This window comes from Homalodisca vitripennis, chromosome X, assembly GCF_021130785.1.
Source record: "Homalodisca vitripennis isolate AUS2020 chromosome X, UT_GWSS_2.1, whole genome shotgun sequence".
NCBI lineage: Eukaryota > Metazoa > Arthropoda > Insecta > Hemiptera > Cicadellidae > Homalodisca > Homalodisca vitripennis.
The window spans coordinates 157,232,475-157,247,803 of record NC_060215.1 but is presented as its reverse complement, the minus strand read 5'-3'; the positions used below and the strand labels follow the sequence as shown (position 1 = coordinate 157,247,803).

The window sequence follows — 15,329 nt, the reverse complement described above, 5'->3', positions numbered from 1 at the left end:
AGTTATTTAATATTGTTCACTATGCATTATGTCAGTTTCTGATTGAGTATTCTGAATAATACCACTGATGTCCATATTTAGTCTTCATTCATTTCAAAAGAAGTTGAACCAACATAAATAAAAAAACTGCATTTTTGCTTGATTACTCCTTAATTTCTATATTCCAGCAATGGTAATTTATTTGAATATAGCCACATGTTTGGTAACTGTGATAACTTGTTGTAGATTGCTGCGACACCTGGACCTCAGTTATAACATGATCACCCAGCTCCACTCTGCCGGTAGCTCAGAGCCCGAGCACTCCAGCAGTCAGTTGTCACTGGACACACTCCACCTGGACTACAACAACATTCAGTACCTGCCCCCTGGAGCCTTCCAGCACTTCAACATACTGAACCACACCTTCCTCAATGGCAACCCCCTTGCACTGGTGCAGGTCAGTCGGCTACAGTAGATAACATGACAAGACCGAACCTCCTGTAGTTTCAGAGCCCTGTATACTTATCACTGACATGGACGTTGATGATCAAACACTGGATAACATGACAAGACCGAACCTCCTGTAGTTTAAGAGCCCATTATAATTATCACTGACATGGACATTGATGATCAAACACTGGATAACATGTCAAGACCGAACCTCCTGTAGTTTCAGAGCCCTGTATACTTATCACTGACATGGACATTGATGATCAAACACTGGATAACATGACAAGACCGAACCTCCTGTAGTTTAAGAGCCCTGTATACTTATCACTGACATGGACATTGATGACCAAACACTGGATAACATGACAAGACCGAACCTCCTGTAGTTTAAGAGCCCTGTATAATTATCACTGACATGGACATTGATGACCAAACACTGGATAACATGTCAAGACCGAACCTCCTGTAGTTTAAGAGCCCTGTATACTTATCACTGACATGGACATTGATGACCAAACACTGGATAACATGACAAGACCGAATCTCCTGTATTTTAAGAGCCCTTTATACTTATAACTGACATCAATGTTTCTTATATACACAAGTATATCATATAGAACACATTTATTTCTAGGTTTATTCCAAACCCGCTTTTTTATCATTCATAATCTGTTTACTTCATTTTTATTCTAAACTTTAGTTTTTTTCTGAACTGTTGTTTGTTAAAGTACACTTCCTCTACTGAAGATTGGTTAGTCAGAAACTTTCAGTTTTGATCTTGTATTTGACTTCTTACCTTATAAGCTAACTGTCACAGTATGAGAGTTATGATATTACAACCATAACAGATTGTGTTAATACCCAACATTTGCAAAACTGGGTATTCAAAAAACAGTTTATAGACATAGAAAAGCATGATATCATATATAAGAGGGCTATCCAGAAAGTAACATATGTTTTAAAATAAAAGATTAACCAACTGAAATAGGAACATTTTATTATATAAATTTAAGCTATTTTTCAACGTAATCTCCATTCAAATTGAGACATTTATTATTACGTGACACAAGCTTTTTGATTTCAGCTTTGTAGAAATCTGCCACATGAGATCTTAACCACTCATTAATTCCAGCGTAAAGTTCAGTGTCACTATCAAAGCACTGCGTTGCAAGCCAGGTCTTCATCGCTGGAAAGAGATGGTAGTCACTTGGTGCCAGATCTGGGCCAAAATCGGATGATCAAACACTTTCCAATCAAAATTATCCAAGACTTGTCGTGTAAAATTGGTTGTATGGGGATGTGCATTGTCGTGGAAAAACAAGTTTTGAGCTCAATTTTCCCCTACACTTATTCTGTACCGCTCGCCGTAGTTTCTGCAATGTTTCAGTTACAGTACCTCTCTGCGTTGATTTTTGATCCTCGTTCAAGGAAATCAACCAGAATCACACTTTTAGCATCTCAGAAAACAGTTGCCATAATCTTTCTCGCTGACAGAGTTTGGAGACATTTTCTTGGATTTTTTGGAGAATATGTGTGCCTCCATTCCATAGACTTAATTTTTGTTTCACAATTGACATGCTTCACCCATGTTTCATCACCAGTAACAATACAATCTTCAGTCACTAGGCTAGGCCGGCCACTGGGACTATCATCATGAACATCGGTGTGGCCATTTTTAAAGTCAAAACACCACTACCTTACTCTGCTTTTACTCATTATTCCATTTCATAAACTTCACACAGTTGGCGATAGATTTCAATCGGTTTAATGGTTATCCAACAAAAACCTTTTCACCGAACACACTTCACAAGTGGCAGGATTTTCAGTTGCAGCACATATTTTAATTAATCACAGTGAGAAAAGTAAAAGAGATACAGACCGCGCGCGACTACAGCTCGATGCATACTGAATGCCAGAGTGTTTTGACACCAAATTGGCGGCTGTAGCTCCGCCCACTGCCGCACCATTCAAAAACGTCTGTTACTTTCTGGATAGCCCTCATAACATGAGAGTGGTGTACATAATTTTGTTTGGATTAGTATCATCTCCAATTTTGTTTGTATTAATATATATATTTAAGAACTTTACTAAATATCTTAGGTTATCTCAGTTGAAGGCAGCTGAACAGCTGTTTTACAAGCAAATAATAGCAGAAGTGTTTGTGAAACAGTGTATTAAGTACAGCCAATAGTTTGAGAGCCTGTTACAAGGCTGTAACAAATCAGTTGTAGATAAACCTATTTTATTTCACCATATGTTAAATCCCCATGTCATCAGGTAATAATAATCTTCACAACCCATGAATGAGCATGAAATCGTAAAATAAAAAATATGTATAACCTGATGTCTGATAAGTTTAAGCTGAGTAACAACTTAACAGGATTAATTTTTTTTTACATTTTCTTAATTAACATAACCTCAATGGAGTAATAAAGTAAGTCTTCAGATTTTTGAACACCTTGAAAATTAAGTTAGGTTAAATATTGTATCACATTGTCTGTAAAAACTATTTCCACAATCGAGTGGTTGCTATGGGTGAACTTTTCCCTGTTTCAGAACGTTCCCATTTGTGTGTTGTCGAGGGTTTACACAATTTGTTTGGTAAATGTCTCTTACGAATGTCCAAAAACTGAAGTTAAATATTTGCACAAACAGACTGACGCTTTTCGTGATGCCCGAATTCGAGAGCTGTCAATGGTCGACTGTGGTCTCCAAGAGATCTCCCCGTCGGCTTTCTCTGGCTTGGAGGCGACCCTGCAGCTGTTGGACCTCTCTGGCAACAACCTGACCACTCTGCCTCCTCACCTACTTCAGGTCAGTGGATCCTGTCAGTCTTGTGTCACAGTTGGGGGAGGGGGGTGAACATTCCTAATTATCTTTGACAAGTCCTCGTGATGTAAGGGTTGTCACAAATGTGTAAAAACTTGTAAATTGTTTACCAGATAAGTTCAGAAAGAACCACTTGTGAGTCTGATGTAAAGACAAGTAGAATGTGTTATAAAAACAGTTTATCTAGTTAATAACTGAATGTATGTAATACTTAATTTCCGTAGAGGGATGACCCTCGATATTTATGTATATAAATATACATGTAGATACATCAGTGGTAAACATAGAAAACTATAAAAACACATAATAAAACCATCTTCGAGGTAAATCGCAGAAAAAGGAAATAATGGGGTATCTCTACAATTACTGTGATTCAATTAAACCATGGAAAGGTAGAAACCATGCTGCAGAGAATATTCTTATACAACTCTCTCCCAGTAATTTTATTAATGCTGTCTGGATTCATGTAAGATATAATTGATGAAACTTAATTAGTAGTTACATTTGGTAGTAACGCCTCTCAAAACTCCAGGCGATGTTGCAGTGCACTGGAAGCACTGGATTCTTTGAAAGAATAATAATAATTTGTTTATTTATTTGTTATTATTTATTTATTATTATTTTATAATAATAATAATAGTAATAGTAACAGCTTTCTTTGCTATAAGGCACAATACAAGCACTCGTACAAGTATGTTCTGTCAAAATATGTCATATGTATAATATGCCTAAACACTAAAGATAAAACAGAAAAAATTAACATAAATATTGAATAACTATCACAGTTCGCTTATTGGTAGATCAGTTATTATACAGTTAAACAAACAATGAAGCAACAACAACAGAGTTAAAACATTTAAAAGCAAACAGAAAATAACAAACAAACAAATAGACAACAAAATTTGGCACGAGAATCAAACCTACATTACAGTAAAACAAATGACAGGCATAATCTTTAAAATATAACCACATATAACAAAAAAGAAAGATAATAGCATACTTTATATGTCACAGTTTAAAATATAACCACATATAACAAAAAAGAAAGATAATAGCATACTTTATATGTCACAGTTTAAAATATAACCACATATAACAAAAAAGAAAGATAATAGCATACTTTATATGTCACAGTTTAAAATATAACCACATATAACAAAAAAGAAAGATAATAGCATACTTTATATGTCACAGTTTAAAATATAACCACATATAACAAAAAAGAAAGATAATAGCATACTTTATATGTCACAGTTTAAAATATAACCACATATAACAAAAAAGAAAGATAATAGCATACTTTATATGTCACAGTTTAAAATATAATGTTTTTAAGATGAAAAACTTCAAGAGTGTCAAGAGTGTAAAATGTTTTTTTACTAGAAAGGGTTAATTGTTACTAGCTTTTTATGTAAAGTATGTTTACTGCACTTTTCAGTGAGGGTTCTAATTTTAATTTAAACTTTCACTGAAGCTGTCAAGTGGCTAATTTACTAATTATTGCTCTTAAAGCTCCCTTGTGTATTACTATTATATGGGTCTTGTATCCTTCTACAGGTTCCCAAGTACACAAGGCCATATCTGACAGTGGACTGAAAGTAGGCAAACTTGATCAAATTTCTTACTCAATTCAGTAATATTTTTTATGTTCACTGAGACATTAAAAAAAATAGTGTCATCTGCATATAGCGGAACAGTTGAATTTACTAAATTAGGAAAGTCATTAATACTAATTAAAGATAATAGGGAACCAAGCACTGAAACAATCCCTGTAGAACTTTGTTTTTTTTTTTCTTTTTTTTTTTTTTTTTTTTTTTAAAGGTTATTTTTGCGATGGAGGATGTGAAGGAACTCGGATTTTCCGGACATTTGCCCATCGTTCAGGGATGTGAACAAGGGAAAACAGTAAACTACGTTTGAGAATCTGCAAATTGATCTCTTTCAGGTAAAGAACTAACCTAATACCTAAATTTACAAACTAAGTTTAAAATAAACAAATCTTTACTAAAGCGTTGTTGGCACGTAGTCAGGACCATAAACCTAACATGTTGCGTGTCAACTTCATAAAATATAAGACATGAACTTAATACAAAACCTATACAACACTAAATAATAAAAGTAAATACGGATCCAGTGATCACAAAGCGTCATTCACTCGGTTATGCCACCTACGATGCAGAAGGGACTAGCAATGGCAAACGATGATGGAGGCTCCTTCCATTTACCTTTATTCCTCTTTTTAATCTTTTTTATTTTATTTTTTTTTTTCTAAAAACAAGGTCGGTGATGGCGGCATTAAAACGAAGGGGAACGGGGGATAGCGGCGCACATTGAATGGGCCCCGCAGCTCCCTCGCCGGCCTTCTCTTTCGTTTATATGAATTATTGGGGTTTCTGCGAGAGATTGTATTATTGGGCATGAAACTTCTTATTTTTCTTTTTAAATACCATATTCGTGGAGTCCCCTCGGCACTTGGTTTTGATCTCATATATGCCAGATCCGTTTCCCGCATCTCATTTTGGGTTTTTTTTTTTTTTTTTCTTTTTTTTTTTTCTTTTCTCTTTTTCTTAGTTTTCATATTTTTTTTTTTTTAGATAGAATAATAGGAGAACTGAAATTATTGGCTAAATTGCAACCCAACAAAAGAACCCAAAGCGGCATACCCTAAACCCAGGCTCTAAATCGGATGATGGTTTTTTTTTTGTTTGATGTGATTGTCGTTGTTTGATGGTTGCCATTTTTAATGTATATTATGTTTTTGCCTCAATTTTCTTTTACCATTTTTTGAAAGGAATGAAAAGAACGAAATAGAAAAAAATGTGGGGGTGGTTGTTTTTTTGGTCGCGGGGGTTTTTTGGGGTTTTTTTTCTTTTCCCGATTGTATGTAATATGTGGGCATTCATCCCAATTTTTCATATGGTTGGTCTCATGGTTACGTCTTGGACCCCAATGGTGGTTGTTGAAATTTTTAGAAATCGATTTCGGGTTGAATGGGTGAAACATTCCGTTTATTTTTTTCTTTGGGTACTTCTTTTATCCTTACGATTATAGTGTTTGTTGTGGTTTTTTAAGCTTTGTGGTTCTTTTTTTGTCTCTCTTCTGCTACCTTAATCACTATGTATTCCAATTTCAGTACAAGCTATTTTTATACGGGGGTTAAATAAAAAAACAAGGTTTTTTTTTTTTTTTTGGAATAAAAAAGATTGTGGAATCTGTTAAAAGAAGAAAAAAGTTTTTTGGAACGAAAAAGAAAAAAAAAAATCAAATAGTTTTTTTTTTTGGTAAAAAAAGCTAAAATTGAGTTTTTGGAATATACACAAGAAAAGGTTTAAGAGGATGAACAAAAAATCTAAAAATCTGTGTTGCCGATTTTTTTTATTTTTTTTTTTTTTCATTTTAATTTTTATTTGGTTTTTTTTTTATTTTTTTTGTTTTTTTTTTTTTTTTTTTTGTTTTTTATAGAGGGGGAGACTTTGTCTAAGAGTTACTGAGGTACTTTGTCCTTAAGAGTGTGTGTATTTTGCTGTTTTTTATTTTTATTTTTGTGTGGTGTTTTAAACGCGGGGGTTTTTTTTTTGGTTTTTACTTTGGGGTGAGGGTTAGGGGTTGAGGGTTGAGGGTTCTCATTTTTTTTAGAATGGGGGGGTGGGGTTTTTTTTTTTTTTCTGTTCGGAGGGTAGTTTTCTGGGTTTTTTATTTTCTAATGTTGTACATTTTTACCTAATTTCTTATTTTTCTCGAATTAATACGTCACAATCGGCGGGGCGGCCCACACTACATAAGGGATGAACATAACCGCAAAAAAAAAATTTTTCAAAAAATTGTTTTTTTTTTTCTTTTCTTTTTTTTTTTTTTTTTTTTTTCACGGGGGATCTTCTCAGAGGAATAGGGAAAATGATGATTTGTGAGGAATGATTCTCTCTGGTTGGTTTTGACTTATATTTAATTAATTATAATTGCACTTATTTTAACCTATTGGTTAGGAAAAAAAAAAAAAAAAATATGAATCTTTTCAATCCAAAATTTCCCTGGATTTCGTTTTAGTTTTTTAGAGAGAAGAAGTTCAATAGTTTTTAGAGGTTTTAGAGAGATTTTTTTCGAGATGTTATAGAGCGTTTAGAGAAGAGAATTAGTAATTAAAAGAGAATTTTTAGAGAACGAGGAGATAGTTGAGAGTAGGAGAATTGGTTAGAGAATATAGGAGAGAAAGAGGAGAATTGTAGAGGAAGAGAATAGAGGATGAAAAGAGAAGAGGCAGTCCAGAGAGAAATAGTTATTTTTAGAGAATCGAGTAGTTAGGAGAAAGATAAGAGAGAAAAAGAAGAGAAAGTAGAGAATTTTTCGAGAAAGAGAAAAGGAGAAAGTAAGAGAGAATAGGAAGAGAAGTTTAGAGAAGTAGAGGAAATAGAGAAGAGAGTTAGAGAAGGTAGTTTTTTTAGACGAAGAAGGAATCGTAGAGAAAGAGGGAGGAAATTTTAGGAGGAGAGAGAAAGAAGGAGAAAAGTTAGAGAAGATAGAGAAGGCAAAATAAAAAATCCTTTTTAAAGTTGATGACCTGAATTCCTCTGGAAACTGGACCAATGGTGGGGTTTTAAAGTTAGATGTTCGAAAAAGAAAAAAAATAAAAAAAAAGAAAACAAAAAAGAAGGTTATTTACAAAATTTTCAGTTGTACCGTTCCAGAAGAAAGAAGAAAAAGAAACTCTCAGGAATTATTTTAAACATCAGTTCCACTCAAAGGAAAAGACCCCAAAACATTAAAGGATGAACTAAACTTGTTTTGTGAACAGTAATTATGGAAAAATGTTAGAACAATGCACTCAATGCATAATTATTTGAGTTAATAGGATGGTTTTCAAAATTTCCCGTTAAGATGAGGGGAGAGAGAGGAGGAGATGAGAGGATGAGAGGATGGCTAATGGGGGTGTTCTACACATCTTGATTTTCGCAAACTCCCCAATATCTTTATTGGAGGAGGGAGAAATGGATAGGGAGAATTCTGCGAGCGAATGCTTTGGCTTCTGCTCAGTTCAAACCCGAGGCCGAAAGATTTGGTTGGAGGTATTGTGGATGATACTTTGTTTTATTTTTCCCTCATGGAGACATTGAATTAAAAAATTTTTTGAATCTTTATTAGTATTTATACTTCCATCGCCTCCATCACATGGAAGTGGAAGGTCCAAAAAAGTTCCCCTTCATGGATGTGGGTGTATTAAAGAGATAGGGATTTCCTTTAAGACAACTGTTGTTCGAAAGATAATAAAAACCGGAAAATATTGAATATTTCACATCAACCATCAACAATCTGTCAGAGAGGAGTAGCCTACTCGTTGTTTAGTTTGAACTAGAGAAAAGAGTTGTAGTCAGATACAGATGGACTAAAAGAAGAATTTAAGCGCAAAATTGAATCGGATTCAGAAAGCAATGGATACCCTCCATTAGTAATAAATAAGTGCAAACGCAACCAGCAGAATATTCTGAGTCAGAAAAACAGCTTTTGTGAAAAATTTGCGTTTTATGTCACTCCTTATGTGCGGGATTATGGCGGATAATTAGAAGGTAGGTAGAAAGAACCAACATCTAGAACCGGTTTTTAAAAACCACACAACATCTTAGACAACGTTGTACAAACAAACCCAAAAAGAATTGAAACGGATTCCAAACAAAATGTGTTTACAGTATAAATGTAGAGCTTGCAATAGGGAATCCATAGGCGAGACAAAAAGACACAACACGTAAGGATAAAGATCACAATGAAAAACGAGAAAGGGTTTCCCAGAAAAAGTCCAAAATTGAACAATGTTGGTCGAACGACCATCATATGACTTGGGATGAAGCCCACATAATACACGGGAAACCAATTTTTCAAAAGGAAACTTATTGAAGGCAAAATACATTAAATTGGCGACGCCACCCAATCAGGGTAAACATAGTCGAGATAGGCGCTTTGTTTGCACAATTCTAAAAAAAAGAATAAAGCGAAACACCAAAAGTATCAAACGGCTCGGATATTTGTAATAAACCAATGCGGTAGAGTACAATATGGTTTTAAGAGTTCATCTGATGAACCCAATATAACGAAAAGGCCCATTCTGTTCCCTTCCTGAGTAAGTACGCCTTTGTTATAGCTGCCGTAGATAGCCATAGGTTAAGACTGCTGATTGTCCGCGTAGGTGGTCAGTAAGCGAGTGAAGAGGCATTAGTGACCTGTATTCGTAGTTTTCTTTTAATGATTAGTGTTGTATAGTTTTGTAATTAAGATGATTGTCATTTGTGTTAGGTGAAGTTGACAACAACAATGTAGGTTGTGATTCCTGATTGTAGGGTGCCACAAGCTTAGTAAGATTTGTTTATTTTAACTTTTAGTTTGTAATTATGTATTAGGTTAGTTCTTTACCTGAAGAAGAGATCAGATTGCAGATCTCGAAACGTTGTGTTACTGTTTCTTGTCTCATGAACGATGGAAATGTCCCAGGTAAAATCCTGTTTTCCTGTAGAATCCGTATTTAACACTAATATTCTGTGATTATTGATTACCAGCATATAGTCTTTGTCTATAATTGCTTATAAAGCAGAGAAGGGAAAGACATTGAAATTGGTCCAAAACATTGTTATGATTCACACAGTCAAAACTTGGCTCAGGTTGAACGGAGTGGCCTGACTAATGTTTTCATGTCACAAACCTAAAGCATATTCCTTACAAAATTATCCATAGCATCCAGAGCTGGCTTTCCACTTCTTAAACCATACTGAGAGGCACATAGAATTTTTTTTTCTAAATAATGACTAATCTGTCAAAAACGTAAAGTTCATTCAGTTTTGAAAGAATAGGAATCAAAGAAATTGGACCGTAACTTTGAGGAAAGTTGGTACCCGTTTCTTGTATATTACACAGATAAAAAAAAAACTCTTAACTGAAAAACATGTATGAAAAACAGTTTCTCAGATCTGAAAAACTTTTAACTGATCCAGATAAAACCCTTTGTGTTAAACATTGATTGATGAAAACTTTAACGTGATAAAAAATGCTCCAAATAACTTTATTTAGAATGTTATTAGACATAAAATAATTGAAGGCTGTCAGAGTGATTTCACCTTTTGGCTGCATCCAGAACATCCTTAGATGCTACCAGACTCCATTTGGTTATAAAACAAGATTATCTTATTTCTATGAAGCAAATCACTAGTGCTGTTATGTATATTTTCAATGATCTTTAGAGCAGAATTAATAAAACATGATTAAAGCCAGCAGGTTCTATGACTGGGTACATTTTCTTGTTGCTAGTCTTGGGTGTTATCTGATAATAGTTAGGCAGTAGATGTTTACAGACAGTTTGGTATCCTCAACAGATTTTTTATACTGATATTAATCAAACATATTTTTACTGTGACTAATCACTATGATTACTATTAGCTAAGCTTATATAAACAAATTTATTATCCTTCATGTTAGTTACGTAATTTATGTAACCAATCAAAAAAATCTTTTTACAATTATTATTATTTCCAATGACAGATTTCATAGTTAGGAAATAATAAATATTGTTTATACTAAACAGTACATTGAATAATTGCTCTCTTGTTGGGTACTTACGACGAACTATCATATTTTCCAAGTAATAGAAGACTTAGCAATGGAAGTAACAAAGCACTTAAAATGTAGCTTAGGACTATGGATGGCATTATTTGTTATGTTTTGAGAGTGTATAAGAATGTAATAGATCAACCATAATTCCATCTTTCAGAAAATGAAAAAGAAAAATTCCACAGGATAAAATAAAAATCCTGAGTAATTTCTAATTTGGGACACAGAGTAATGCTGCAACTGTTTACTTTATTTTGCCTTTATGATTTGCAAATGATACTTTTGTTCCTCTAAATGTGCACGAATATGAAAGTAGGGGCAAGGGCACTCCGTACTGGGAGACACTGGACAGTAGTTTATTACCTGCCATCACGGGTGATAGTTCATTTTGTCAGCAGTTTGCCTAATTCCATAAAAATGTTTTATCGCTAAAAGCTGTCAAAACTTCGCTAAAATGTGTTAGCATCGCAGACATTTTATAGTGCTGATGAGTTTTTGGCATTCAACTGGGATACCACTGAATTGGAAACAGGAGGATGACTGGAGTGGGAATGAATTGGATTGTGAATGAGATCCAATGAATGGTTGTTCTTTGTAAGTTTGAGTGTGATATTGTGAATGAATGTGTCTGGCTCCTATTGGTCCCTAAGATGTTCCTAGTCTTGCGTATTTCAGTACTTCTCAATTCTTGATAACATATAGAATTATTTTTAGGAGTTTCACCACCCAATCTAGCATGGCCAGCGTGTTTGTATTTCAAAAGAGAGCCTTTAAATTTGTTGTCTGGGGACTGGGACCAAGTGATAGTTATAGAGAACGCATAGTGTTGACATTCCTATCTTGAACCCTTTGGGGCCAGCCGCGACAGTATCTGTCTCACTAGTATGAGGGGACAAGTTATGCGCAGGACAGTGTCTGTTCCACTAGTATGATAGGACAAGTTGTGCGCAGGACAGTGTCTGTTCCACTAGTATGATAGGCCAAGTTGTGCGCAGGACAGTGTCTGTTCCACTAGTATGATAGGCCAAGTTGTGCGCAGGACAGTGTCTGTTCCACTAGTATGAGGGGGACAAGTTGTGCGCAGGACAGTGTCTGTCCCACTAGTATGATAGGCCAAGTTGTGCGCAGGACAGTGTCTGTTCCACTAGTATGAGGGGACAAGTTGTGCGCAGGACAGTGTCTGTCCCACTATATGATAGGCCAAGTTGTGCGCAGGACAGTGTCTGTTCCACTAGTATGAGGGGACAAGTTGTGCGCAGGACAGTGTCTGTCCAACTAGTATGATTGGCCAAGTTGTGCGCAGGACAGTGTCTGTTCCACTAGTATAATAGGCCAAGTTGTGCACAGGACAGTGTCTGTTCCACTAGTATGAGGGGACAAGTTGTGCGCAGGACAGTGTCTGTCCCACTAGTATGATAGGCCAAGTTGTGTGCAGGACAGTGTCTGTTCCACTAGTATGATAGGCCAAGTTGTGCGCAGGACAGTGTCTGTTCTACTAGAATGAGGGGACAAGTTGTGCGCAGGACAGTGTCTGTTCCTGCATAGGGTAGGCGTTTAGCACCTGGGACACCTGTTATCTAGTATTGTAGTGCTCTGTTCCCTAATTATTTACTTGATAGCCAATTTACCTTTTTATGTCAAATTTAATAAAGAGTTAATTAAAAAAAAAATACATTGAAAATTAGTTAAAAGTACCAAACTCATACAAATTATTTAACCTATCTATATTACAATCTTTTTCTGAGCTTATTATTATTTTGTAATGATATACAATTATTTAGTACATTGAAATTTGATAAACAGTTTTTTAGCTTTTACTATCAAAATTGTTAATTGAGTTTCCCTCAAGGAAATGTCAACTTCAAACTAATGAACTTAGTAATGAGTGAACTAGATTCATTTAACTGGAAAAATGTGCTGAGCGCGAGATTTGCACAACATCCTGCCGGCCAGCCAGTGCAGACAGGACTGTGCAGCATCGCTGTCGCTACTCACGTATGACCTGAGTCAAATACTGCTGATGCCAAAGGGCTAATAATTTGTCACACGTTAGATTTCATTTAATACTTTAAAGATTGTATGATTCCTGAACAATTTTTACTTTGCCGCATCTAGAAACTTTCTGTTCTATCACCTGCACAAAGCCCACCTCTCTATCTCTGCGAGGGGTGACGGTAGCAGGTTGTCATTGCAGTGATCGACAAAACAATCTAAATTCTGAACTTGAACTATAAGATTTGTTATTGCATTTAATGCATTTTGTGTTATTAATTACACCAAATATGTAAATATTACATGATAATAAATCCTATTTGATTTTAAAATCTAACAGTTAGCATTATACGGTAAATAATGGGTTCATTGATTTGATCCATTAGTTTTATTATCACTGTGTAGATTATTAATTACAATTGTCATTAAATACTGCCAAACTTGTTTATTTTAAGTCATTTCGCTTAAACACAGATCAAGCGAAACACATTTGGAGATACTATTACAAAACATTATTTTGGATCTTTTTAAGTGAGCAATCTGCAGCATAATTATTAGTGCATACTTAATGGTTATGAACCGCAGTAAAGGTATTCCCTGTCCTTACTCAGCAAAACATTTATATAAGTATACATAAATTTTATATTCTTTAATTTTGTTCTTGTAGTAGATGCAAATGTTCATTAAAGATCATGTCTGTGCTAGCATACCAAAAGGCACAGCTTCTTATATCCTAATCTATTATAATCCACTAGCTATAATTCTGAGTTATTTTTATGAAAGCTATGTTAGAGAAGAGCTGCACTGGGGTACATACTGCTATGCTTTTATTGCATTTTTATTGTTTGCCTGTCTTTGTGGTTTGTTAAATTTGATCCCACGCTTAAATAAATGCCTCAAACTATCGTATACTCTGTCGGGTGTACAATTGCTTAGTTTTGAATGTAAATTTATTTTTTATGTACCCCTTGGTGTACACGGAGAAATATTGAAAAAATATATTGAAAACTACAAAGCCTACATACTTTTCTTGTCATTATCTTGAGCATAAAGATTTATAACCAATGTTTTAAATGTTTAATTTTTAGCAGAAATTTAACTGAGAGGTTTCATTAAACTACTGCTGCCTGCGTCTGCATACTTGAACATACAAATCGTCAGACAGTTCTCCTTCAATGGTCATGTGCAAGTCCTTCCAAATGGGGCTTTAAAAACTATTAAAATATCCTTCTTTTCCTCCCATAAGTCTGACTGCCAACACTGTTAACACACTACTCTTCCTTCTCCATGCAGCCGTTCTACTTCTAACTGGGGCTCTAAAACTATTAAAATATCCTTCTCTTTCTCCCATAAGTCTGACTGCCAACACTGTTAACACACTACTCTTCCTTCTCCATGCAGCCGTTCTACTTCTAACTGGGGCTCTAAAACTATTAAAATATCCTTCTCTTTCTCCCATAAGTCTGACTGCCAACACTGTTAACACACTACTCTTCCTTCTCCATGCAGCCGTTCTACTTCTAACTGGGGCTCTAAAACTATTAAAATATCCTTCTTTTCCTCCCATAAGTCTGACTGCCAACACTGTTAACACACTACTCTTCCTTCTCCCCGCAGCCGTTCTACTTTTAACTTCTACCATATAACAAAACTGGCTTATCAAATGTATTGTTTGCTTTATTATCACAAGCACTATTTGTATTCTGCACTATTTGAGTCTTCTGTCATTCAAATAATAATAACTTCTTCAAACAACTGATGTAAACAACCTAGTGTGTCAATATATCTATTTTTAGAACATATACTATAAAATAAATTAATTATAGATTAGTGTTATGATTAAGGTCACTTATTTCTTCATGTAGGCTACGCTATTGAAGAAACAAATGATAATTTCATAAAATTGGTATCAATTGGTGGACAAGTATAACAATTTATTGGCAACTGCAACATCTGTTAGATTGAAAGTAATTCTCTGTAGAACAATTTCACAAAACCCATCGACTGCTGCACTTGGGTTAGAGACTTCACCATCGTACCTTCTACACGGCCAAACTGAAGTAGGCCAAGTGGCTTTCTCATGGTATTAATCTAGGGCACAGTTTCATTATAGGCTTTTATATCGTAATATAAATACAGAGAGTGTATGAACAATCATTGACCCACTTTTGTTTCAATGTGAAGCGTTTATTTATTACTAACAAAATATTCAGTTTGACTGTTTCAATTGCAAACTAAACACGAGGACGGCTTGTGATGTTTGTTTCACATTTGTATAAAGAGAAAATTTCAAATACCGAAGTTTGGAATCAGTAGGCATTTTCTGTAACGATCAACAACATCTGAATGGTAGAGTTTATTTTCTTTCTGCTAAATACTCTATTTATTAACATCCCGTACAACATAATTATCCATAGTTATGAGATTAAAACTTACAACAGAAGTAATTTTGCCCTTAGTAAATTTAAACAAACTATAAATAAAATTCAAACTAT

At 34.7% G+C, this 15,329-nt stretch overlaps 1 protein-coding gene across 1 annotated transcript in view; it reads left to right on the top strand.

Moving 5' to 3' along the window:
- Nucleotides 1-15,329, top strand: part of LOC124370055 (chaoptin-like) — a 93,953-nt gene that overhangs the window by 34,230 nt on the left and 44,394 nt on the right. Inside the window, 2 exon segments of the mRNA XM_046828375.1 lie at nucleotides 226-436; nucleotides 3,085-3,243. Coding sequence (XP_046684331.1) covers nucleotides 226-436; nucleotides 3,085-3,243 — 370 coding nt within the window.